The sequence below is a fragment of the Glycine max genome, chromosome 3, assembly GCF_000004515.6.
Source record: "Glycine max cultivar Williams 82 chromosome 3, Glycine_max_v4.0, whole genome shotgun sequence".
NCBI classification, from domain to species: domain Eukaryota; kingdom Viridiplantae; phylum Streptophyta; class Magnoliopsida; order Fabales; family Fabaceae; genus Glycine; species Glycine max.
Window position 1 is genome coordinate 37643805 of NC_016090.4, and position 24319 is coordinate 37668123.

Consider the following 24319-nt stretch of genomic DNA (forward strand, 5'->3'; position numbering starts at 1 on the left):
TTATTTTTTCTTTTTTCTTTGCAAGAATCATTTTTATTTTTTTTCTTCATTTTAGTGTTATGTTATTATAAGTTTTAATTATTATTAAGATTTTTTTTATATATGTTTTATGATTTTTCTTCTATAATTATTGTATTAGAAATCTTACTTATATATTATATTTGTTCAACAAGATATGAACAAATTTTATTATTGTGACGATTTTTATTTTTTATCAATCATATTTTGAATAATTTCATTACAAAATTTTATTTTTCCTATTTAAATCAATTGTCAAATGATATGAATGATAATTTTTAACTATCATTGACTAATTTATTTTCTTTAAAATACATTTTATCAGTGCAAATAATTTAATAATAATCATTAACACAATCAATTTAATAATAATATTTTTAGTTTTGAAATATATGTTAAAACTTATAATAAATAATTTAAATGATAGTAAATAGTACACAATAATAATAACAATAATAATAATAATACAATAGTTATTTGTAAAGGTCACTCATAAGAATCTATGACTTAGTATCCTTATGCATTTGGACCATAAAAGATTATAAACATCAATTAAATATCATTAATTTAAAATAACCAACGTATGTAACAATATAATTATTATTACAAAGAAACAATAAAATATAATAGTTAATAAAATATTAAAGATTAGTAATGAATATAAATAATTGATCACATCTTTAATAAGTTAATAAATATGTAAATAATAATATTTAAAGTTTGAAACATATAATTATTTTTATAAATAACTTTTAAAAAATAGTAAGCAATGAAAATAAAACTAAAATTAAGAATAAATAAATAATAATAATTATTAAATCGAGATTATTCATTTTATATTAAGTCATAGTGAGATTAATTAATTTAAATTTCAAAATTTTAAAAATATTACACAAAAATAATATATTCAAAATAAGTAAAATTATAGTTTAAAAACTAATTAATGAGCATATCTTTTTAATAGAATTTATACTATTTTGACAAATTAAAAAATATAAATTTTTATCATAAATATACACTCAAATTTAAATAAATATTATATATATATATATATATATATATATATTATATTTATTATTCTTTAACTTTTATATTTCATATTGGTATTATATTAATATTATTACTTGGAGAAAAATAAATGATAATAAAATTTAATAGACTTAATAAATTCAAAGAGAATATGTGTTCATTAAAAATATAATATTTTTTTTAAATTTTACTATTTATATATTTATTTCACTACTAAAAATATTTAAAACGAATAATTTAATTTATACACATTTATTTTCAAAAGATATTACATCATTATTATTTGAATGAAAAAAAATTACAATAAATTTTAATATACTTAATTTTTAAGTTAAAATTAACTCAATTAAAAGTATAATTAATTAATTTTCTCATTAATAATATAATTATATTTAACATAACACAAAATATATAAAAAATTATATATATATATATATATATATATATATATATATATATATATATATATATATATATATATATATATATATATATATATATATATATATATATATATATGTATAATTTAAAAAAGCTGTGCAACCCACGGGTTCAAAGTTTAGTCAAAATTATAACACGCCGAACCGTAATTCAAGACTTGTCATCATGAATTGAGATTGAGACATTTTTTACCTCTCATGAATGAATGGAGTTCATGGCGCTAGTTATATCCTCTTTCACCGTCAGCAAACCTTGGAGATAAATAGGAAGTTGAAGACTCTAACGCAATTATTGTTCCAAGACAGATAGTATAATGCCAGGACACAATTTTCCAAATTTTGATAATGAACTCAGTACACTATTGTGTCCATAAGTTTGACGGCTAAGTGCTACTCCCACATCCATCCAATAACATGCGATCTAGATTCTGGTTGCGCCAATTGTAGATAATAACGCCATATAAGTGCCAGTTTTGTGTGGGACACTTCTAGCTGTAGCAGTAACATTTATACCTCATGTTTATAAGAGGAAAAAAGTTCACTTGCTTCCATAACAGCATGCTTACTTGCGTTTAGTTCGTTTTTTTCTACTATACATACACCATATCAATATTACATAAACCAAGGAATTGAACTAGTAACTGATAACGCATAGAACTGAACATGGCAATCAAAGAAGATGTGGAGGATCGCACACAGAAAGGAATCAGAGAGCCACTTGTTGTGGGGGAACAGAATCACCATGCAAACAAAGGGCATCCATGGATGGTTTACTTCAGTACATTTATTGCAGTGTGTGGCTCTTATGAATTTGGGGCCTGTGTAAGTGTTTAGTTTATAGTTGAACTTTGTGTAACATAAGTACGTTACATTCCTCATTCCCAGTAAAGAGGATGTTGTAAAGTTGAAATCCAAAATGGAAGCACTTATTGGGACTTTTTGTACAAGAAAATGAAAAAGAAATCTGAGAGCAGAAATGTGCTAATTTAATTAACTGATATGTCCCTCTGTGAAATGATTATTATTCTGTTTTCAGGCTGGATATTCATCTCCCACCCAAGATGCTATCAGGAAGGATCTCAGTCTGTCTTTGGCAGAGGTATAAGGCTGTAGTTATTCATACCTTAGGATTAGTGAAATCATGGGAAATAAATTGAAATTTGAAAATGGTAAACTAACAGTTGAACCGTGGTGGCTAGTCTTTCAGTAAGCTTAACGACGGCCAAGGATTGGTAAGAATAAGGATTATTTAACAAGAAATAAGTATAATTTTCAGACAGTATAAAGCTAGCTGATTATAACTGAAAAAAAGTATGTTGATGATCCAAAATCTTTAACAGAAAGATAGACTAGACCTGGATTTGATCTTATTTTCTTTGCTTTTTGGTGTATTGATTGTATGCAGTACTCCTTGTTTGGATCCATCTTGACTTTTGGTGCAATGGTTGGTGCAATAACAAGTGGACCTCTTGCTGATTTTATTGGACGTAAAGGGGTAAGTTTAGAGAAATTATAATAGTTTTTTGCGAGTAACTTGTTAGTTATTTTTATTTGGGGTATCCAAGGTGAGAAAATTTGATTTTGGAATATATGCAGGCAATGAGAGTGTCAAGTGCTTTCTGTGTCGCAGGGTGGCTTGTTATTTATTTTTCTGAGGTTCTTACCACAAAACTTGTGTCATGTTTTTGCCATAACTGTTCTCCAACTCCAAGGATATAACCTAACAACTTTTTCTCTTTTGTACAGGGTCCAGTGCCTTTGGACATTGGGAGGTTAGCAACAGGATATGGAATGGGAGTTTTTTCATATGTGGTTTGTAGTTCTACTCACCCAAATACTACTTAATTGACAACGTTTCATTTCAGACACTTACATGTTAGAATTATTATAAATTGACCATATATGTGATGGATTGTACAAGGTTCCTGTCTTTGTAGCAGAAATTGCACCAAAAGAACTCCGAGGGGCACTGACTACCTTAAATCAGGTAGATTTCTTAAACAATTATTGTAAATCATTGGAGTCCGTATATAAGTGTGTGTGCATGTCTTTACAGTAAACTGATTTAATCTGTACTAAACAGTATGCAGTAATGGTAACAAAGACATCTAAGTCTTTTTTTTTTATTTCTCCTTGCAGTTCATGATAGTTACTGCTGTGTCTGTGTCATTCATAATTGGAAATGTACTTTCATGGAGGGCTTTAGCTATAATTGGTGAGTCTTTTGTATTTGAATCCAATTTCATGTTTCAAAAACAAGGGTATAGCCTTACTGGCAGTCAGATCTGAAAATTTTATGAAATTAGAAATTTAATGATACTTTGCTAGAGTACTTACTAGGTAAGTGTTTGCAATTGCAGGTCTCGTTCCCACTGCTGTGTTGCTTTTGGGTCTGTTTTTCATTCCGGAGTCTCCTAGATGGCTGGTAAGAAATTAATTTACATGTTCATGTGTTAGTAAAAGGACAATATGCAGCAGTTTGCATAACATCATAAGTACCAAACAATTATTGCAGGCAAAGAGAGGACATAAAAAAGATTTTGTGGCAGCACTGCAAATACTTCGTGGCAAAGATGCTGATATATCTGAGGAGGCAGAGGAAATTCAGGTGCCCGTACTGTTGTTAGTTTTAGATATAATTCTGTGACTTTGCCGTGAAGCTCAATGTTTAAGACACCATTCTTAAGATACTGTGATTAAGTTGGTGTATTTATCACTGCCACACAGGATTATATAACTAGTTTGGAGCAGCTCCCAAAATCCAGTCTGCTGGAATTATTTCATAGAAGATATTTGCGCTCAGTCACTGTAACTATACCTCTCTCCGTTCCAAAATATTATTGAAATCTGCTTTCTTTCTCCTTTTGGATAATGCCATTAAAATATCACTTCACTTTCTTTAAGGATGTTTTTGGTAGACTAAGTATAGGGGTGAAAAATAAAATGAATTAAAAATGATTTTCAACCAAGAATGAAGATGATTGACAGTTTAGTTTCTCCACTTTCTTGTGTTTTTGTTGTATCAAGCAAATCTGAAGTGGCTTTCTTTCAAAATTTTCATCTTTTCATTTTTCATGAACCCAAGCAAGTGCACGGTAAAGACCAACAGCTAACTAATATTTATATATCGATGGCCAGATTGGAATAGGCCTTATGGTCTGCCAGCAGTTTGGGGGAATCAATGGAATTTGCTTTTATGCCAGCAGTATTTTTGAACAAGCAGGTATATACTTATGAGAATTGTTGTAATCATAATAGTGCATTTGGTTCAAAGTCAGCATTCCAAGTCTCTGTCACCATTTTCATATAACCTATAACTCAATGCCACACTTCCCATTGAAAGTATGCTTGTAAAATTGAATAAACCTCATGAAGCATTCAAATTTTTATTTTTTTGGCAATGAATATTTGTGGATTTTATGTCAGGATTTTCTCCGACCATTGGGACTATAACATATGCTTGCCTTCAGGTTCTTAATTTTAACTTAGTCACTAGTTTTTTGTAAGATCTGATACTTGTTTTCCCCAAACCAACTCATCTTGATTTTTTCTTTTGCAGATTGTGATCACAGGTCTTGGAGCAGCCTTCATAGATAAAGCTGGCAGGAAGCCCTTACTTCTGGCAAGTCCAAAGCACAAAACAGTTTATCTACAAACTTTCATTAGTTTATGAAGATCCCTTTTGTGAATAATTAATAGTAATATTCTTTTTGTTCTTTCTTGGTTTCATTTTAGTTATCTGGATCTGGATTAGTCGCAGGATGTATATTTGCAGCAGTTGCATTCTATCTCAAGGTACATCCCAACTGGGAACCCTATAGCTTCCGGTTTTTAATCCTGATAATTATGTGAAAGTGATATCCTTATGTGAAATAGGTTCACGAGGTGGGTGTTGAGGCAGTCCCAGCGCTTGCCGTAACAGGCATACTGGTATGGTGGCCATTACTATTTCTTTCTTGATGATGTTTTCTTGGATGTGTCTCAAATGTAAACTCATCTTCCATGTGACATTTTTTTGGCGATATTAGGTCTACATAGGATCATTTTCAATAGGAATGGGAGCAATTCCATGGGTTGTGATGTCTGAGGTACTTACCTCCCCTCCTTTCTCTTCTTTCAAGTCTTAATTTCACTAAGATAAGCAAAAGTGAAGAGATGCAAATTAGTTAAACATATACTATATGGAATTTCTAGAATAAAAATTGCACATTGTTGATCCCCCTGCTGTAATTACACTTATTTTCTTGAATTGGGGAGAAGCTAGTCGTGTGTGTTAATAGCCAGAATCAACTTAAAAATTCGCCACTTATAAAATCCGATCTCTGTTATCAGAATCAGCAAGACTTATTTTTAGCTTGCGAAGAGACATAAAACTCACTCAAATGTTACCTTTGGTGTTACAGATATTTCCTGTCAATGTTAAAGGGCTAGCAGGAAGTGTGGCCACATTAACTAACTGGTTTGGTGCATGGTTATGTTCCTATACTTTCAACTTCCTCATGAGCTGGAGCTCCTATGGTAAATAAATACAGGTCATGTTTTATTTCAATTAAGGGTGTAATGATCGTCACTATTATACGATAATTGGTTTACCACTTGGAAATAAATCGTAAAGATTGAAGTTGAGGAAACATGTATAACTAGTAAATTTTCTTGTGTACGATTTGCAGGTACCTTCATCCTTTATGCTGCAATTAATGCACTGGCTATATTATTTATAATTGTTGCGGTGCCAGAAACCAAGGGTAAAAGCTTGGAACAATTACAAGCAGACATTAACTCATAGGAAGCAGGAGTTTTGTGATTTGCAGAACAGTCTACGGTGATTAAATCATCACTAGCCACATTATTTGTCGTAGGTTTGCTTGTGTACTGTTGATTGAATTTTTTTCTCAAGGTTAATAATTTACATTGGTTGTCTTAAATGTCAATGATTCATGAAGTATACTCCAGTCATTAATTTAAAATTTGCAGTTGCATTTTAGCTCCGTAAAGAAAAAAAAAAAAAATACTTGCGTTAAACAATAAGAGGTCAAAATTATTGAAATGATATGGCTTACAAGTAATTAATTTACAAGGTAAACTTAACCACCACAACAATTAATGTAGAATGCTTTTTTTCTCTTCCTTATAGCAGTCTGATAAAGAATATCATCAAGCTTTCCTAAATGCAGTGTTTATTAACCTTTTGAAAACTTGCATAAACTTGTCATCCAAAACTAAATTTTCAATTACTCGTATCATTATGTAATCCATAATTCTCAGTAGACAGAGGATGGGGATATAATTATTGATAGAAATTCATTCCATTCACTTATTACATATTATTAACCATCGAATGATACTGTCACAATGGGCATTATGAGCAAAAAGCGTGGGTGCTTTTAGGCTTGAAGTTTGGATGTCCATGAAAATTTCGATTCCTATCCTAGCATTAGATTCATCATGCATGCAAGTTCCTATCCTAGCTTTTTCCCGACTTCTTAAACCTTGTGAAGTGTGCCACTGGGAAGAAATAAAATCAAGTTTAGGCGTATTGAAAGTAACTTGTTGGGACTAGTGATTTTGGGTGTTTTGGCAGAATAACAAATGTTATTGTCTTTTCCAAGAATAGTTGATACAAGTGGTAGTGTTGTGTTTCTTAATTAAGTGGTCTAGGATTTGAATTTTGATGAATGATTGGATATAGAATAAACTGTGTTGGAAGAAAAATATTCATTTTGTGCGTGCTTACAATGTCTGACGAAGATTTTGTAGAGTTTCAAGCCAAAATATAAGGTGTATCTATATTGGAAATTAAATTTTTATCACTAAGATTTATGTAACTTAAATGCAAAGTGAAATATTGCATTTTATTAGATGAAGTTTATTTAAATGGATGCATTGAAAGTTATTTTTTTTTCAATTTTCAAGAGGATAGATTTATTATAGTTGGTGACAATTTTTACTATAAATAGAGAAGAGAATTAATGGAGAAATAACACATGAAGAGAGAATGTGTAAGAACAAAGATGGTAAAACAAAATCACTTTGTTGAGAGATATGTATCTTTGTGTGAGAGTGTTATTATTTCTTGTAACCATTGAATAGAATACTTGGGTTTGTAGAGTGATATACTATTTGGGGTGAGTTACAATCTTGTAATCATTTTTGTGATAATGAAAATATTTTTGAAACAGTTATGTGGACGTAGACAAGAGGTGTCGGAGTACGTTAAATTCTTGTATTTGTTATTATTTTTTTCGGTATAATTTTTGTTGTGTTCTCATGATCCTTTGTGAGTACGGATCATTTTATTTGTGAGAGAATTGATTACCCAATTGATTACCCAACAGATTTGTTGTTGCTTTCGGCAGAACAACTAAATACGGACATACCAGTATCATGGTCGGTAAAAAAAATGCTACTATCTTCATATTTGCTAATCTGGTTTGGGAAAAAGTCTTACATGGAAAATAGTGTGTAACAATGCCTTTGTTGTTAGACATTATGTCTAGTTACTCTAAGCTTTTCTTCTCCACTTTGTTCTCTCTTCCATGCATTCTATCATACAGACTCATTTAGTATCATGTTAGATATCATTTGTACTTATTTAATAAGAACTTGAAATGACTAATCTTTTCTTTCTTCTCTAAACCCAATGTCTCACGGTACTATGGTGAGCTCGCAAAGCTCATGTCATCTCCTTTGGTTTAAGTAAGGGCATAGTAGGATATGAGAAGGAACAAGAATCGGGTAGCCATGGTTGGTGGTAAGAGAAAGCTTGGTCAATGTCTGCATGTCCATGAAATTGAAGTGACTAAAGTCATTTTTCTAATTTCATTAATTTGAAGAGAGAAGATAATGGAAGTGACTAAAGTCATTTTTTTAATTTTGTTAATTTTAAAAAATAACATGACACTGCACTATAATTTCAAAGATCCAAATGATGATTTCCTATCATAGGTTTCCTCGTAGGTGGAAGGGACCTAATTTGAAACATTCAAGTAAAATATATTGTTTAATCTACCTATTACATCAAGGTGATGACCTTTTTAACCTAACCTACTACTCACATCCTCACCAATATTCAAGGATTGAGTCATTATGACATATCAATATGATACACGATTGCACCCATATCGACCTTATTGTGTGTTCCATACTCTGAATATGATCGAATCCGATAAATGTTCATCGAAACAACCGGATCAATTACAGCTTGAGGATACACAACCCTCGAACCTTAAGTATAATGTACGTAAAGGCTAAGGCTTGAGGATCGGGTTACAATCCGAGATGTAATTCATTTTCGTTTTAGTTCATGTTGACTGATACACATGTCATCCTGCACTTGTCACATGGGGTGTCCTACGTGGTTTACTAAAAAAACGTTTGAAATTTTCAGTAGTGAATAGTGACACCGATGGGGAAACGCAAAAATTTTGGTTTTAAATTATCACTTGCCGAACCTTAATTCACAGTCACGTCGCAACAACACTTGTCATGGATTGATATTTGGGGCATTCCATATTTACTTCTCATGAACGGATGGAGTTTATTTGGTAAGGCATAGCCTCTTTCAGTCACCAAGCCTTAGAGATAAATAGGAAGTTGAAGACGCTTACGCAATTATTTTCCCAATAGACAGATACATCTTTAAGATATTATTTTCCAAATTATTTTACAATGAACTTTGTTCATTGTTGTGTCCATAAGTTTGATCGGTAAGTGCTACTCCCACGTCCATCCAAAAACATGAGATCTAGATTGAGTTGTTTAAGATAATACTGCCATATAAGTGCCAGCTTTGTGTGCTATACCACTTGCTCTACTTGCTGTAATTCAACTTTGGGTTAAATATATTTTAAGATAGCGTTTGTTTGTAGTCCAAAGGCTAAATTGTCTTTTTTTGTCTTATAAAAATGTAATAGTTCTTGTCCTTCACGAAAGAAAAAAAAAATCTTTTGTTCATTTATTTATAAAAATAAGAATCTCATGTCACATTTATATATTCAACAAAAAATAAAAAGTATTACACATTTATATAAATCAAAGACAAAAGATATACTGTGTGTATTTGGTTTAATATTAGGTTGAACATAAAGATATAAGTGTTATGTTTGACAAAATATTTTAAGTAGTTTTTAACTTTTTTTATTAGTTGAAAAATTCATTTAACTATTCGGTAAACAATTTTTAAAGTAATTTCTAGTATTTTTTGAAACACTACTTAAAATAATATTTTTTTAAAACGCTAGATTTTAACTTTTTATATTTTCTTCATAAATTATGTTTTATTGTTTTTAAATTATTTTACACTTTTTAATTATTTTAACAATTAATTTTACCAAATACTTATAATTTAATAAGTTAATTTTTTTAATTTTTAATTAGTTTTCTCAAATATAATCAAATTTCATTGGTTGGATGGTTAAGAAACAAGGCAAGATGAGAAATGTTTGCCGATTTGATCCCTTCTATTATCAAACTAATAATTAATATTTATGGATAAAATATAATTAAAAAAAATGTTAGGATTGAACGGGTACTCATTTCCAATGCACGTTCTGTGAGAAGTTGAAATTCAGAGCTTTTGATTCAACTGCCATTTAGGGGTCTTTCAACAGTAAACCAAACCCACGCTATAAAGACAGATATTTCTCTATTTGCAAAATACTAAAAAGTAAAACATATTAATAAGTTCCCGCGTTTCCATAACAGCATGCTTTTTGCGTTTGGTTTATTTTTATTTTTTTACTATGCATACACCATCAATATTATACATATCAAGGAACTAGTAATTACGCATTGAAGTGAACATGGCGATCAAAGACGATGTGGAGGAAGGAATGCAGAAAGGAGTCAGAGAGCCACTGGTGGCCTATGCAAGCAAAGGGCATCCATGGATGGTTTACTTTACTACATTCGTTGCAGTGTGTGGTTCTTATGAATTTGGAGCTTGTGTAAGTGTTTAGTTTATAGTTTAACTCTGTGTAACACAAATAGTTACATTCCTCATTCCCAGTAAAGAGGATGTTGAAAAGTTGAAATCCACAAAATGAAGCACTTTTTGAGGCCTGCTGTACAAGACAAAATGAAAAAAAATCTGAGAACACTCAGAAGTCAGAACAGAAAATATGCTAGTTTAATTGACTGATATGTTTCTCTGTGGAATGATTATTTGTCTGTTTTCAGTCTGGATATTCATCTCCGACTCAAGATGCTATCAGGAAGGATTTCAGTCTGTCTTTGGCAGAGGTAAGCCTGTTGTTATTCACACTTTAGGATTTGTGAAATTATGGAAAATAAATTGAAAATGCTCAACAAACAGTTGAACCTTGACAGCTAGTTTTTCATTAAGCATAAATATGACCAAGGATTGATAGGAATAAGGAATATTTAGCAAGAAAGAAATACAATTTTTTGAAAGTATAAACCTCAGCTGATTAAAACTGAAAAACATGCTAGTGATCTAAAATTTGAAACCTTTCGATAAAGATTAATTGGCTTCAAAGAAAATTGTTTGGGAAATTTTTTAGTAGCAAATGGAAACTTATTATTATTATGTACTCATAAAACATATACCCTTATTGGATTTTGATGACTGTGCTAGCAAACTAGCCCTGGATCTGATATAATTTTCTTTGCATTTTCGTGTATTGATTGTATGTAGTACTCATTGTTTGGATCCTCTTGACTTTTGGTGCGATGGTTGGCGCAATAACAAGTGGGCCTATTACCGATTTTATTGGACGAAAAGGGGTAAGTTCAGAGAAATAATGATGCTTGTTTGGGATTAAATAGTTTATAGTATTTTTATTTGAGGTATCCAATGAGTTAAAAGGTTGGTTTTGGAATGTGCAGGCAATGAGAGTGTCAAGTGCTTTCTGTGTTGCAGGGTGGCTTGTTATTTACTTTTCTGAGGCTCTTACCACAACTTGCACCATGTTTTTGCCATAACTTTTCTCCAAGGATTATAACTTGACATAACTATTTTTGTTTTATTTTTACCTTTCATAAGGGGACTATTCTTAACATAAATCTATACTAAACAGTATGCAATAAAAGTTAACGAAGACATCTAAGTTTTGTTTTTGATTTCCCCTTGCAGTTCATGATCACTGCTGCTGTGTCAGTGTCATTCACAATTGGAAATGTACTTTCATGGAGGGCTTTAGCTATAATTGGTGAGTCTTCTATATTTGAATCCAATTTTAAGTTTCAACGATAAGGGAATAGTCTTATAGGCATTCAGAACAGAAAATTTATGAAATTAGAAATTACATGATACTTTGCTGGAGTACTCACTGGGTTAGTGTTTGCAATTGCAGGCCTCATTCCCACTGTTGTATTGCTTTTCGGTCTGTTTTTCATTCCGGAGTCTCCTAGATGACTAGTAAGAAATTAATTTACAAGTTCATGTTTTTATAAGAGGACAATACGCAGTGGTTTTCATAACATAGAGTAAAAACCAAACCATGGTTGTAGGCAAAGAGAGGACGTCAAAAAGATTTTGTGGCAGCGCTGCAGATACTTCGTGGCAAAGATGCCGATATATCTGAGGAGGCAGAGGAAATTCAGGTTCCTAAACTGTTAGATTTAGATATAATTCTGCGACTTTGTTTCGAAGCGCAATGTTAAAGACAAAGCATCTGTGGTTAAGTGGGTGCATCTGTCACTGCTACACAGGATTATATTACTACTTTGGAGCGGCTCTCAAAATCCAGGCTACTGGAATTGTTTCATAGAAGATATTTGCGCTCAGTCACTGTAACTATACTTCTCTCCGTTCCAAATTTTCATTGAAAGCTGCTTTCTTTTTCCTTTTGGATAATGCAACTAAAATATCTCCGACTTTCTTTTAGGATGTTTTTGGTAGGTTTGGTATAGGGGCAAAAAATAAAATGAGTTAAAAGTCATTTTCAACCAAGAATGAAGATGATGGAAGTTTATTTTCTACCTTGTGTTTTTTTTTTATCAAGCAAATTTGAAGTGACTTTCATGCAAAATTTTCATCTTTCCATCTTTCATGAACCCAAACAAGTGCACCGTAAAGGCCACGATAACTAATTTTTATATATCAATGACCAGATTGGAATAGGCCTTATGGTCTGCCAGCAGTTTGGGGGAATCAATGGAATTTGCTTTTATACCAGCAGTATTTTTGAACTAGCAGGTACGTACTTATGAGAATGGCTGTAATCATAACAATGCATTTGGTTCGAAGTCTGCATTCCAAGTCTATGACTTCATGAAGCATTCAAATTTTTATTTTTTGGCAATGAATATTTGTGGATCTTATGTCAGGATTTTCTCCTACCATCGGGACTATAACATATGCTTGCCTTCAGGTTCTTAATTTAAACTAAATCACTAGTTGTTCTTGTAAAATCTGATATTTGTTTCCCCAAACCAACTAATCATGATTTTTCTTTTGCAGATTGTGACTACAGGTCTTGGAGCAGCCTTAATAGATAAAGCTGGCAGGAAGCCCCTACTTCTAGTAAATTCAAAGAACAAAACAGTTTATGTTCAAACTTTCATTTGTTTATGAAGATACCTTTTGTGTATAATTATCTAATGGTTCTTTCTTGGTTTCATTTTAGATATCCGGATCAGGATTGGTAGTAGGATGTATGTTTGCAGCAGTTGCATTCTATCTCAAGGTACATACCAACTGAGAACCCTATAAGCAATAGCTTCTGGTTTTTAATCCTGATAGTTATGTGAAAGTGATATCTTTGTGTGAAACAGGTTCACGAGGTGGGTGTTGCGGCAGTTCCAGCACTTGCCGTAATGGGCATACTGGTATGGTGACCATTACTATTTATTTCTTGAAGATGTTTTCTTGGATGTATCTCAAATGTGAACTCATCCTCCATGTGACATTTTTTGGTGATATTAGGTCTACATAGGATCATTTTCAATAGGAATAGGAGCAATTCCATGGGTTGTGATGTAGGTACTTACTCCCCTCCTTTCTGTTCTTTCAAATTTTAATGCCACTAGGATAAGCATAAGAAAGGTGATACAACTTAAACATACAATATGGAATTTCTATAATTACAAATGCACTTAAGAACAAGCAAATGATGGTTCTCCGCTTACATTTATTTTTCTCAATTTGGGGACAAGATATTTGTGCCAAAATCAACAAGCAAATTCTCCACTTATAAAACCTGATCACTATCAAAATCAGGTAATTAGCAAGACTTGTTTTTAGCAAGAGAGGCGTAAAACTATCTCTAATATTACCTTTGGTTACAGATATTTCCTGTTAATATTAAAGGGCTGGCAGGAAGTGTGGCCACATTAGTGAACTGGTTTGGTGCATGTTTATGTTCCTATACTTTCAACTTCTTCATGAGCTGGAGCTCCTATGGTAAATAAATACAAGTCATGGTTTTCAGTTTTATTTTATTTAAAGGTGTAATTATCACCATTATTGCATGTTAATTGGTTTACCACCAGGGAATAATAGTAGAAGATTGAAGTTCGGTAATGTGCAACCAGTAAATTCATTTGTGTATGGTTTGCAGGTACCTTCATTCTTTATGCAGCAATTAATGCACTGGCTATATTATTTATAATTGTTGCGGTGCCAGAAACCAAGGGGAAAAGCTTGGAACAATTACAAGCAGACATTAACTCATAGGAAGCAGGAGTTTTGTAATCTGCAGAACAGTGTAAGGTGGAAAAAGAAAAAGAAAAAACCGACAGCACTCACAGCAGTTTCGTGACTGAATCATCACTAGCCATATTATTTGTCGTAGGTTTTCTTCTGTATTGATGATTAAATTTGTTCTCAAGATTTATAATTAACGTTGGTTTTTCTTAATGTCAATGATTCATAAAATATACACCAGGGAGTAATGTAAAATTTGTGGTTGCACTTTAGCTCTGCAAAGGAAAAAAAACATTTTATAGCATTCGAAAATAAGAACTCAAATTTATTGAAGTTATATGGTTTACAAGTAATTAATTTACAAGGTAAACTTAACCACCAAAACAACAAATGTAATTTTTTTCCCTTGCAGCAGTTTGATAAAGAATATCAAAGCTTCCCTAAATGCATTGACTTCTTGAAAACACGCATTATCTTGTCAGTTGTCACCCAAACAACTAATCTTTCAATTACAAGTATCTTTATGTAATCAGATTGAAATTGGCATTCCTCAGGAGAGTTGAATTTCATAGGGTGGGGATAGAGGTATTGGTAGAAATTCATTCCATTCACTACGTATTATTAGCCATCGAATGATACTGCCACAAAGGCTAATTTTTCCAAGAGTTTGACAACTTCATGATTCCTTATGATCTTGGGTGGTTTATATTGACTAGCTGATGTTCCATTTTTAATGGCTAATTCTGATAACTGATCAAAAGCTCCAGGCCTTATGATGAATATCCGTAAGCTCCTTAGTTGACCTTTATCCTTCTGCACCTTGTATATAGCTCCCAACCCACTCTCAAGAGAGGAGATACAACTTCTCAAAACTCTAACTGATTCCTCTAGCTTATCCTCCAGAAAATCAGATTCCTCTTGGACTTCCACAAATACCTTCAACTGCTTCGGCATTGACTCCTGGTCCAAGAAACTTGCAAACTCAACAATCTCAATTCTCATAGCACCTCTAAGTGCAAGTTGAAAATTTTCAACTGCTGAAATCAAGTCCTTCTCAGTCACAATCTCAGCAGGAGTTTTAGGTGCTCTCATCACATACTCTACTAGTGGAGATGAATTATAGAAACCAACAACTCTCACTATATCGCCCAAACGGTATCGGTAATATCCTCTGTAAGTAGTAACAACCACTTCATACATCTTGCCAACCTCTACACTGCTATAGTCCACAGCTTCCTTGCTAGCATCATTGTCCTCATTTATGTTAAATGGAAGAAACTCAAAGTAGGCAAAAGTTGGAAGCATCACAAACCGTGTTGTCTCAGGGGGTTGCATTATGTCTAAATTTAGACCAACACAGCACTCTGAAGCAAAATAATCTCCTCCTAAAATAGGTACCTCTCCTGCATAATACTTGAGCTTTTGGTAGTACTGCTTCATGCTTCCAGTGGTAACACACCTAATATAACGAATGTTTGGCCACAATCTATACACAATTCCGCCCCAGTTATTACCTTCACAGATTAACCTTATTCTATTTGCCAATTCTGGCTGAGGTCCACCAAGTGTGTTGGTCACAGCTTCCCTCATTGCCCCCTCAGAAATTTCATTACATGGAAATCCATGGTCAAGATCATCACATAGCTGCTCCCACTTGGACTCCAAAAAACCAAATGCTTTAATCAAGCCTATAGCATAAGGGGTTGCAATTCCATCTATAAGGTCAAGATTCCTAAGGCCACATAGAAGGTGGCAGTACATTTGATTCTCAACATTAGTGGCAAGAATCACTTCTAGGGGACTGGAAAAGGCAGCAAGTTGTTGAGGGGTAGCATTACCACTTTGCAAAGGGTATGTAGATGCAGCCATGACTTTCAAGCCACATTTAGTGGTAGTAATGTTGTCAGCATAGAGAAACCATAGGATCTTGTTCACTTCTGGCCTTGGAGGAAATAGCCTACAAGAGTTTTGAAACTCATATTGTTAAACAAACATAATATCATTGAAAATTTTGGCTGAAATCAAAGTTTATTGAATTGATTCACCTTTGACGAACAGCAACACTGCCTCGGTGACCAATAAAGGAGGCAGCTTTGGAAAGGCTTGAATCAAAGTAAGGGATCAATTTCGGTTTCATGGTGCTTGAACTTGTTCCCGAGCTGAGGAAGAAAATTAAGATTTCAATTATCAATCAAATTCCCAAAAGCATCAAACGTACAAAACAAAAGAAAAGTTGGTGTAAAAAAATGCTTGATGGGGACCGGGGAATATCATGTATGTGTGCAGCATGAGAAAATTCTGAGTAAACGTTTTCTGTTTTGATTTTTAACAACAAATTACAAAAATGCCATCTTTTTTTATTTTAAAAGTTTGTGTAGAAAATATGAAAAATAAGAAGAAAAAAACTTTTTATTCAAATCATGAAATAAAGTGAAAATTTGATATTTTTTAAAAGAGAAGTAGTACCAAGTACCAACATATCCTGAAACACATTTTTTCTACCACACTATTTATAATTAGTTAAAATTTATTCTTTTAGGTACAAATTAAAATTTATTAGAAATTATAAAATAATGAGTGAAATTCATTAAACATCAAGTGGGCTCACTTTTGTGCTTATTGGTAAATTTCAGTTAATAATGAAAATTGTGACCTAAAAAATATGTTGAAAAAATAAAATTAAAAACAGAAATATTTTATCAAATAAAAAAATAGATAAATCTAAAGGATTGACACAATAATAAAAACAAAATAGGATCAGTGGTGGTCATCATGAGTGAAATTAATCTTTGAACAATGCATTGAAGAATACTCTGGTCCAAGACACAAAAAAATAAAAAAACCAATAACTTATTTATCTATATCTGTGGATATACCTTTCTTTAGCTAGCGCAGTATGTAATGCAGCCAATGATTGATAGTATGTTTGGTTTGGCGTTGAAGCCACCAAACTTGAATAATCCAAAGCTAAATTTTGTTGCTTGTGAATTTATCAATCAATTTTGTAAAAAGTGAATCTTAATCAAACATACTATGAGATGAAGAGAAATCTCAAATTCCAATAATGTCAAAGTCTATAACCATAGTTAAGTATTTGTATTGTTGGAAGGTTAAAAAAGAAGGATAATCTAAGAGCTCCAATCACTTTATAAACAAAAATTAATAAATTAATAATTAATATTTTTTGATAATATTTTTTTTTTGAAATATGATGATGGTTTGACCAATGCGAAACAAACAATCAGGGGGTAAATCATGATGGTGTGTGATTTTCAAGGAAAAGAACGATCGAAGATTGAGAGAGATGAGGGATTTAGTGAGTACCTGTAAAAGAAGCAGCGGAGAGGGTCAACGGAGAGAAAAGGGTCATCTTTCCCTTCTGCCATCTGGTTAATGTAGTCAACGTAGTCCTCATACGTGGACAAGGGCACGACACGTGCGAAAGTTGATGGATCAAGATGAAGAAGAGAACCCTTCTTGAAGGATTGAAGATAGTGCACGATTCCATTGTGAAGAAGGATCGAGCGGAGAGTCTCCAAGTGGTGGTGTTGGGCGTTTTTGGTTAAGTCTTCAAGTTTCTGCAACAATTCCTCGTCTGTCATCATGGTTGTTGTTGTTGGGTGGGTTCACGTTGGAGAATGATCACAAAGTTTTTATTGGCAAGTAGAAATACAAATACAAGAATGAAGAATCAGAACTTTGTGTTTTTCTGGGATTATGTTGCCGCGCGTTGTTTTCAGGACAGAAAGAAACTAGAGTCTTGCTTTGGTTTGTTTTGCTTTTCCCCTTTGTCGAGTTTTGACTATGAAAAGAGCATGGCACATATCTATTGTCGTGTTCTTCTATACAATGTGCTGCTGACTGGGATCACGCCAAGATACACGCAAACTGTTACGGTAAAAGGTTAAAAGCTGACGTATAACTTACTTGGAAGTTAAAAACTTGAATAGAAATTAAAAAGATGATAAATTAGATCACCCTTCCCACAAACTATTTTATTTCCTTTGTCTCCTAATAATCATCGTATTAAAAGAAAAAAAAAGTATTCAAAATTAATTATTATTTTATCTTTTTAATATAATATTTTTTTCACTTATAATATTATTAACCACATCGATCAACAACAAAAAAATAATTAATAATTATAAGGTTAATTTTATAAAATTAATATTTATTTATGTATTAGTTTTTCTTAAGTGTAGAATAATTTAAAATGATAATTACAATGAGACAGAAGGAATAATAATTTTGATCCATTACAATTTTATATTTTTTTATTATGATTTTTTATTCATAAAAATGAAAGTAAATAAGTATTTAAGAGTTTATAACAACTCATATATTTAATTCAAGAATTCAAATAGAATTCTTGATTTTTTTTTATTAACTTTTATAATTTAAAATTTTCATTTTAGGTTTTTATAGTTACGAATGAATCCAAAATTATTTTATCATCAATGTCATATTAACATCATTAATTATTTTTTTAAATAATTAAGTTTAACATATTAATTATTAAAAATTGTCATAATATTTAAATTAATTATAAAATATTTATTTTAAACATTGTAGCAATTTTTATTCGCCACTGTAACAATTTTAAATTAACTTAAATTTAAGTAGTAATAATATTTGAGAAAAATATTAAAAAAATTGATCAGAGATCAAATTACTTTTTTCAATAATGCTTTTGACGATTTTATTAATTCAATTACTTAATATTTTAATATTTACTTAATGACCATGCGTGCAAAAATGTAGGCAAACTAAACATTTGTATATACATAATTACAGTCAATATTTAATTAATTATATTAACTTTTGAAAAGTATATTACTACACATTAAGTTGAATTAGTTTAATGAAGTATCAAATAATTTAAAAGTTTTATAAAAAAATTTATAGACTTGATTTATTCAATATTTTTTTTATTTATCGGTTAGATTAATAAAATTAATTTGCACTAAGAGTTTACTAAGAATTGCTCACGAAAAACTTGATCCTTCCATTAAAAAGTATCATAACAAATTATATAACATAATTGAAGAAGTCACGATATTTAACAAGAGAGTAGTTTTTTAACATATATATTCTCGACTAAAATTAAGTACACAAACATGACATTGCATAAACATATGTAAATATATATTACTAGTAAGAGATTGAGTGAAGATATTATAATCCTCACTTATTTTAAACATCTTATCAATAACTCTTTTTCTTTCTCTATTTTTATCGTATTACCTATTATATTTATATTTTTCTCAATTTTTTTTTTGTCAATGTGAGAAATATATTTTGGATGTAAAAAACCTTTTTCCTATAAGAAATTTACCGTGCTAACAACATTAGTCAAAGGTGTGGGTGTTAGCTCCTTTCGGTCAGAACAAAAAATAGTTAAAGGTGAAAAAGTTGTCCAAATTTTCAAGTGAACAATGAAATGTGAATCCTTACACGAGAGGAACCGCGATGGCCCCAACTTCTTGGGATTGGAGTTTTCTTTTTACTCTAACCCGCATCATTCTCCGGCTTTTTTTTTTTATCACTTTAAACATTTCATATTTTCATTACCCTTTGTTTAGTAGGTGACAAATTAAGAGAAATGGTGTGATTAATTGGAGTTAATTTTTTTGGAAAAAAATATCACACAATTGAGATACTTAATTGATGCAATTGAAATTTAAGAGATTAAAACTACATATATTTGTAATACATGAAGAACCCAAGTGGTTAAATGAAAATCTAAAAGATTAAAATTATATAATTATAATATCAACGACCAAAAATACAATTAAACTATTTTTTATTATATCATATTATTTATTGTATTCTCATATTTTTTTCAATTCTATTTTTTCTCTCTAAATGTATATTACACCGAGGTATATATCTATAAACAATTAATGAGCTCAAATATTTGGAATGTGATTTTATTTTTCATAAGTCTTGTAAGATCAGTGTTAATAACACACATTCATTTGGTTGAAATTTTTTAAGAATTACAAAATCATTACATGAAGTCATTAAATAAGATGAAATACGATTTTTTTTTTGTAATTTTAAAGAAATTTCAATTAATAAAAGAGGATGTATTTTAAAAGAATGTATCAAAATGTATTGTTAGTTTCTCATCTTATAATATTTTGAGTTTGATTGTTCTCTCTGTTCACTAGAACCTTCTAGTTGGATAGGAAAATACACAATAATACTTTTTCCGTTTTAGAATGATCGATCTTTAAGATTTTTTCACACCGGAAGCAAATGTGTAACTCATCATATCTCACGCTTATTTCAAGAGTCTCAGAAATCAAAAGCCATGTAAATCCCAAAAACTAAAAGAACAAATGTGTAACTTATCATATCTCATACTTATTTCATGTAATTCTTTTGAAGAATATACAGAACACAATTAGGAAGTAGGGAAAAAACTAACTGCTCCATCTCCAAAGTATATTCGGTCGTATTAATTAAAAAAATGAGGAAAGAAAAGAATTCAATCTATATCTCCATTGTGTGTTTTCCATATACATTTCGATGGAGTTGATTTTATTCTTACAACTTTCTGTCTTCGTTGTCCCTGCTTCTTTGTCAGATTTTCCTGAGGATTACTATTTACTTTTACCACATCAACTTTCACTATGTGATGATCTGAAGTCCCTTTGGAAGATAGGACTAAGTAGGATCCAGAAACGAATTTATATGGAGAATCTGAGGAAGAAAATATGTAATCAACCCTAGTTCCATACTTACATGTCCCTTGTACACCTGCATAATATTTATAATTTTAGGGAACTTAGTATAAAAACAAGTTGAAATTTCAAAAGCCAGAAGCTTAAATTGAACTTTCGTAATTAAAATAAAAAGGTCAAGAGATTGTTGTTGTACTTTGTCCTTTGGCAATCATGACAACAGACTCACATTCCCCTGAAAAATCCTTAGCATCCGTGTAGTGTCTGCTCTTGAGATGTTTCATAACTTCAACCTTCGGTGTTGGCTTTCCCATCTCTTCATAGTACTAGATACAAATGAACCAATTGATAGAAATTAATATTTTTTTGTTTTATTTTAAGCCTTTACATAAAAAAATTGAGATTCTGCTGGATATATGTACCTTTACAATATCTGTCCATCTGTCTTGGGAATAATCTGTTTCATCAAGCGAATTAAGGCCTCCAGCTAAAATGTGTGGCTCATCATTAGATTGAATTATTGCATTTATCTGCTTCATTCTCCAATTCTCATCAAGATAATCAAGGTGGGTGCAGTAAAAGTGGAGTTCACCTTCTTGGGGTACATCGATAGTGGCCTTCAGAACATTCCTGTTGCCATAAAATTACAATTTGTTGCTTAATTGTCACATTCACCCTTGTTGCTCAGTCATTCTCTAACCCTCAAATTCCAAGGACATTTCCTTTTATTGTATTTATTCTAGCTAAATTGTTTTCAAGTTTTAACCTTTCACAGGCTGGATTTCCACTAATATTTCCATAATCATTATTTAACATATGGTCATTAGCAACAAATACCTTCGCAGTAAAGTAAGACAAATTTCTTTCTTCAAATCATTATGAAATTGAGTAAGAACAGTTTTATAATATTCTCTCCATCAAGATCAGACAAATTGGGCATCTAGCTATTTTCTTGAAACGGCAGCATTAGTTCTGCAATAGATATTCCAAAATGATGAAAATTTGTACGTACATTGCATTGTACATGTACAAATTTACCAACCATAAAATTATTTTATTATGCCGTCTCTGCCCCTAAAAGAAAAACAGGAGCAACTTGTTGCAGAAGCATGGTTATAATTTGGATTAAATATTTTAGTATTCTTTTACTATCGTCATTTGACAAATTTGGTTCTTCCAAAAAAAAATTGTGAACTTAATTGTTTATTATTTTAATTATGTAATTTTGTTTTATCTATTAATTTCACATTCAATATTTAATGAAAATGTTGTGTCAGTACATTTATGTTGAGGTGATATTCTATAATTAAATGTTAGATGTTAGGTTAACAGATGAAACAAAATTAGATAATTAAAGGGTGATATCACAAAAAAAAAGATAATTAAAGGGTAAGATAAAAAAATTTAAAATAAAATAAACAAATTTACGATATGGGAATAATAAAATATTAAAATTAAAATGAAACCTTGTATTTTCCAAGGAAATAGACTACGAGCATTAAAACGGCCAGAATATAAACAGTAGTATAATTAAATAAGTTTGTTGCACAAGACCCAAGAAGTGAAGTAAAAAATACTACTAAAGGGCGAAAGTCTTGTGTAGAGGCAGAGCTGTAAAGATTGATATTGCTTCATTTAAATATATATTGCGGTGTAAGTAAATAAATAAAGCAATCAATTGGTGTCAGTCTACATCATCCATAAATTCGTTCACAAGAATGTTGAAGGAAAATGTCAATCTCAAATCTCAAAGGAACATACATGCATAACATAACATGGGTGACAGACAACACAAAAGCTTAGTTGAGGACATTCTGCATCGCTGCTAAGTGCATACAGCTATTATCACAGTTGGTACGCGTGTTTCTTATCAACAGCGCCAGTTGCAAATAAGAATTTAGTTTTTCTGTTATCCTTATGTTACGTTGTCTCATGAAAAAATAACACTTCATAACAATTATATTAATATTTAATAATAACATTTAATTTTAAAAATCATTAAAATTGTATAATTTTAAAAAAGCAAGAACAACACAAACACAAAGAGAGATAAGCATAAAGAGAGAAAGTAGAGAAATCAGATCTTACAAATACAAGAAGGAAAGAGGTATTTAAGTATTCTCGAAATTTATTCTAAACTAGTGAGTATTTGACATCTAACATCAATTTTATCATTATCAAATCTCTGGTTTTTTGTTTTCTCTGTAACCAAGTCAACCCATAATATTTGTTAGCATTAGTAAAAAGTAATAGTAAGTGGCAAATATTCCAACAAGAAATTTGATTAATTAATAATTAAGATTTGATGAGATAGATAGATGTTAATTAAGTGGTAATTAATAAATGAATTACCTGTAATCGTGGTGATCAAAGATTTTCTGTAGCTTCCAGCGTTTAATGGGCCACTTAGACAAAACGGCGTTGCCGTATTGAGGAGCCCAGCTTTCAGCGAAGACGTAGTTCATTCCCAGAGCACTCGCCAAATCCGACAAAGGCTTCATCCCGTTCTCTTCCTCCGCTTTCACGTCTTGCAACCCCAAAACGTCGGCGTTTAGCTCTCTCAGAACTTCAACCACCGTTCTTCTCTGCCTCTCTTTTCCTCCTTCTTCGATTCTTCCCTCGGCGAAGGAGCCTAATTTCGATCTCTCATGCTCCGAGAAGCTCGTTTGGCGCAGCGAAATCTCGTTGTCGGGTAAGTTGATGGACACTCTCAGCTTCGACGACTTCCCCAGCAGCGGAGACTTGGACTGTTTCAGAATGCTTCGTGGTCGTCCTATGTTGTTGTTGTCGTCTGAAGTGGTGGTGGTGGCGGTGGTTGTTTTTCCGTCTGCTTCGGGAAGCACCGGTGCCATGGAGAAGAATGCGGCGTTGAACGTTGCGATTCGTATTGGTTTGGGAGGAGGAGGAGGAGGTTTGGGAGTGGGCTTGGAACGATGTCGTGGTGGCCAGCGGAGGTGGGAGCTGAGGCGGCGAAGGTTCTTGTTGAGGAATTTAAGCATGATGGAGTTTTCAACTCTCGCTTGTGCTTCAAAGCATGGGTGTGAGTGTGATATTAGAGAGTAGAGACTAGTCCTAAGTTTTTCTTTATTTTTACTGGGAGCAATTGTGACATAGATGAGGGTAATTTTACCAAAATATGATATTTTTACAAACTCATTATTAAAAGGGTATGTTTGGAAACATTTGGTTTAATTATTCATTTGCTTTTTATATATACTTACAAAAATTTGCCTTCTAGTTTCTTTATATAAAAACATTATAGTAATCTCTATTCTTACCATTTTTAATACATTTTAATCTCTAACATTTTATCAAATTGAGTTATTTAAATGGTTGATTTCGTTAACTCACTGGTTTGCCAAGTGAGCTTAATGACACATCAATATTTTTATTTTTATTTTTGTAAGTTTAAATTCAGAGTCTATGTGTATTTCATATTAGATTCTGCAATCATAATAATACGCATACAAACTGTTATTCTAATAAGAGACTCCAACATGACATATCACATGAACCTTTTGTCCAATAAAAAGAAA

General features: G+C 31.6%; 3 protein-coding genes and 1 pseudogene across 3 annotated transcripts; 2 read left to right on the forward strand and 2 right to left on the reverse strand.

The window, feature by feature from the left end:
- The first annotated feature begins 1974 nt into the window (after positions 1–1974).
- LOC100785248 (sugar transporter ERD6-like 7) lies at positions 1975–6418 on the forward strand. The gene is made up of 18 exons (XM_003521176.5): positions 1975–2309; positions 2524–2586; positions 2893–2982; positions 3084–3143; positions 3234–3299; positions 3409–3474; positions 3627–3702; positions 3848–3912; positions 4003–4095; positions 4215–4295; positions 4626–4710; positions 4914–4957; positions 5047–5109; positions 5223–5282; positions 5364–5417; positions 5516–5575; positions 5891–6005; positions 6158–6418. The coding sequence occupies exons 1-18, from the start codon at positions 2151–2153 to the stop codon at positions 6271–6273; spliced, it is 1416 nt and encodes a 471-aa protein (XP_003521224.1). The 5' UTR covers positions 1975–2150; the 3' UTR covers positions 6274–6418.
- A 4251-nt stretch (positions 6419–10669) lies between these two features.
- On the forward strand, positions 10670–14307 carry LOC100794237 (sugar transporter ERD6-like 7; annotated as a pseudogene).
- An 86-nt stretch (positions 14308–14393) lies between these two features.
- Positions 14394–17914, reverse strand: LOC100786829 (probable indole-3-acetic acid-amido synthetase GH3.6). The gene is made up of 3 exons (XM_003521179.4): positions 17419–17914; positions 16140–16253; positions 14394–16051 (listed from the first exon to the last, which is right to left on the reverse strand). Exons 1-3 carry the CDS (start codon positions 17697–17699, stop codon positions 14716–14718), a joined length of 1731 nt encoding a protein of 576 aa, XP_003521227.1. The 5' UTR covers positions 17700–17914; the 3' UTR covers positions 14394–14715.
- Positions 17915–20427: 2513 nt separating this feature from the next.
- LOC100794761 (uncharacterized) lies at positions 20428–23897 on the reverse strand. The gene is made up of 4 exons (XM_003520504.5): positions 23136–23897; positions 21206–21413; positions 20980–21109; positions 20428–20859 (listed from the first exon to the last, which is right to left on the reverse strand). Exons 1-4 carry the CDS (start codon positions 23780–23782, stop codon positions 20588–20590), a joined length of 1257 nt encoding a protein of 418 aa, XP_003520552.1. The 5' UTR covers positions 23783–23897; the 3' UTR covers positions 20428–20587.
- Positions 23898–24319: the final 422 nt, after the last annotated feature.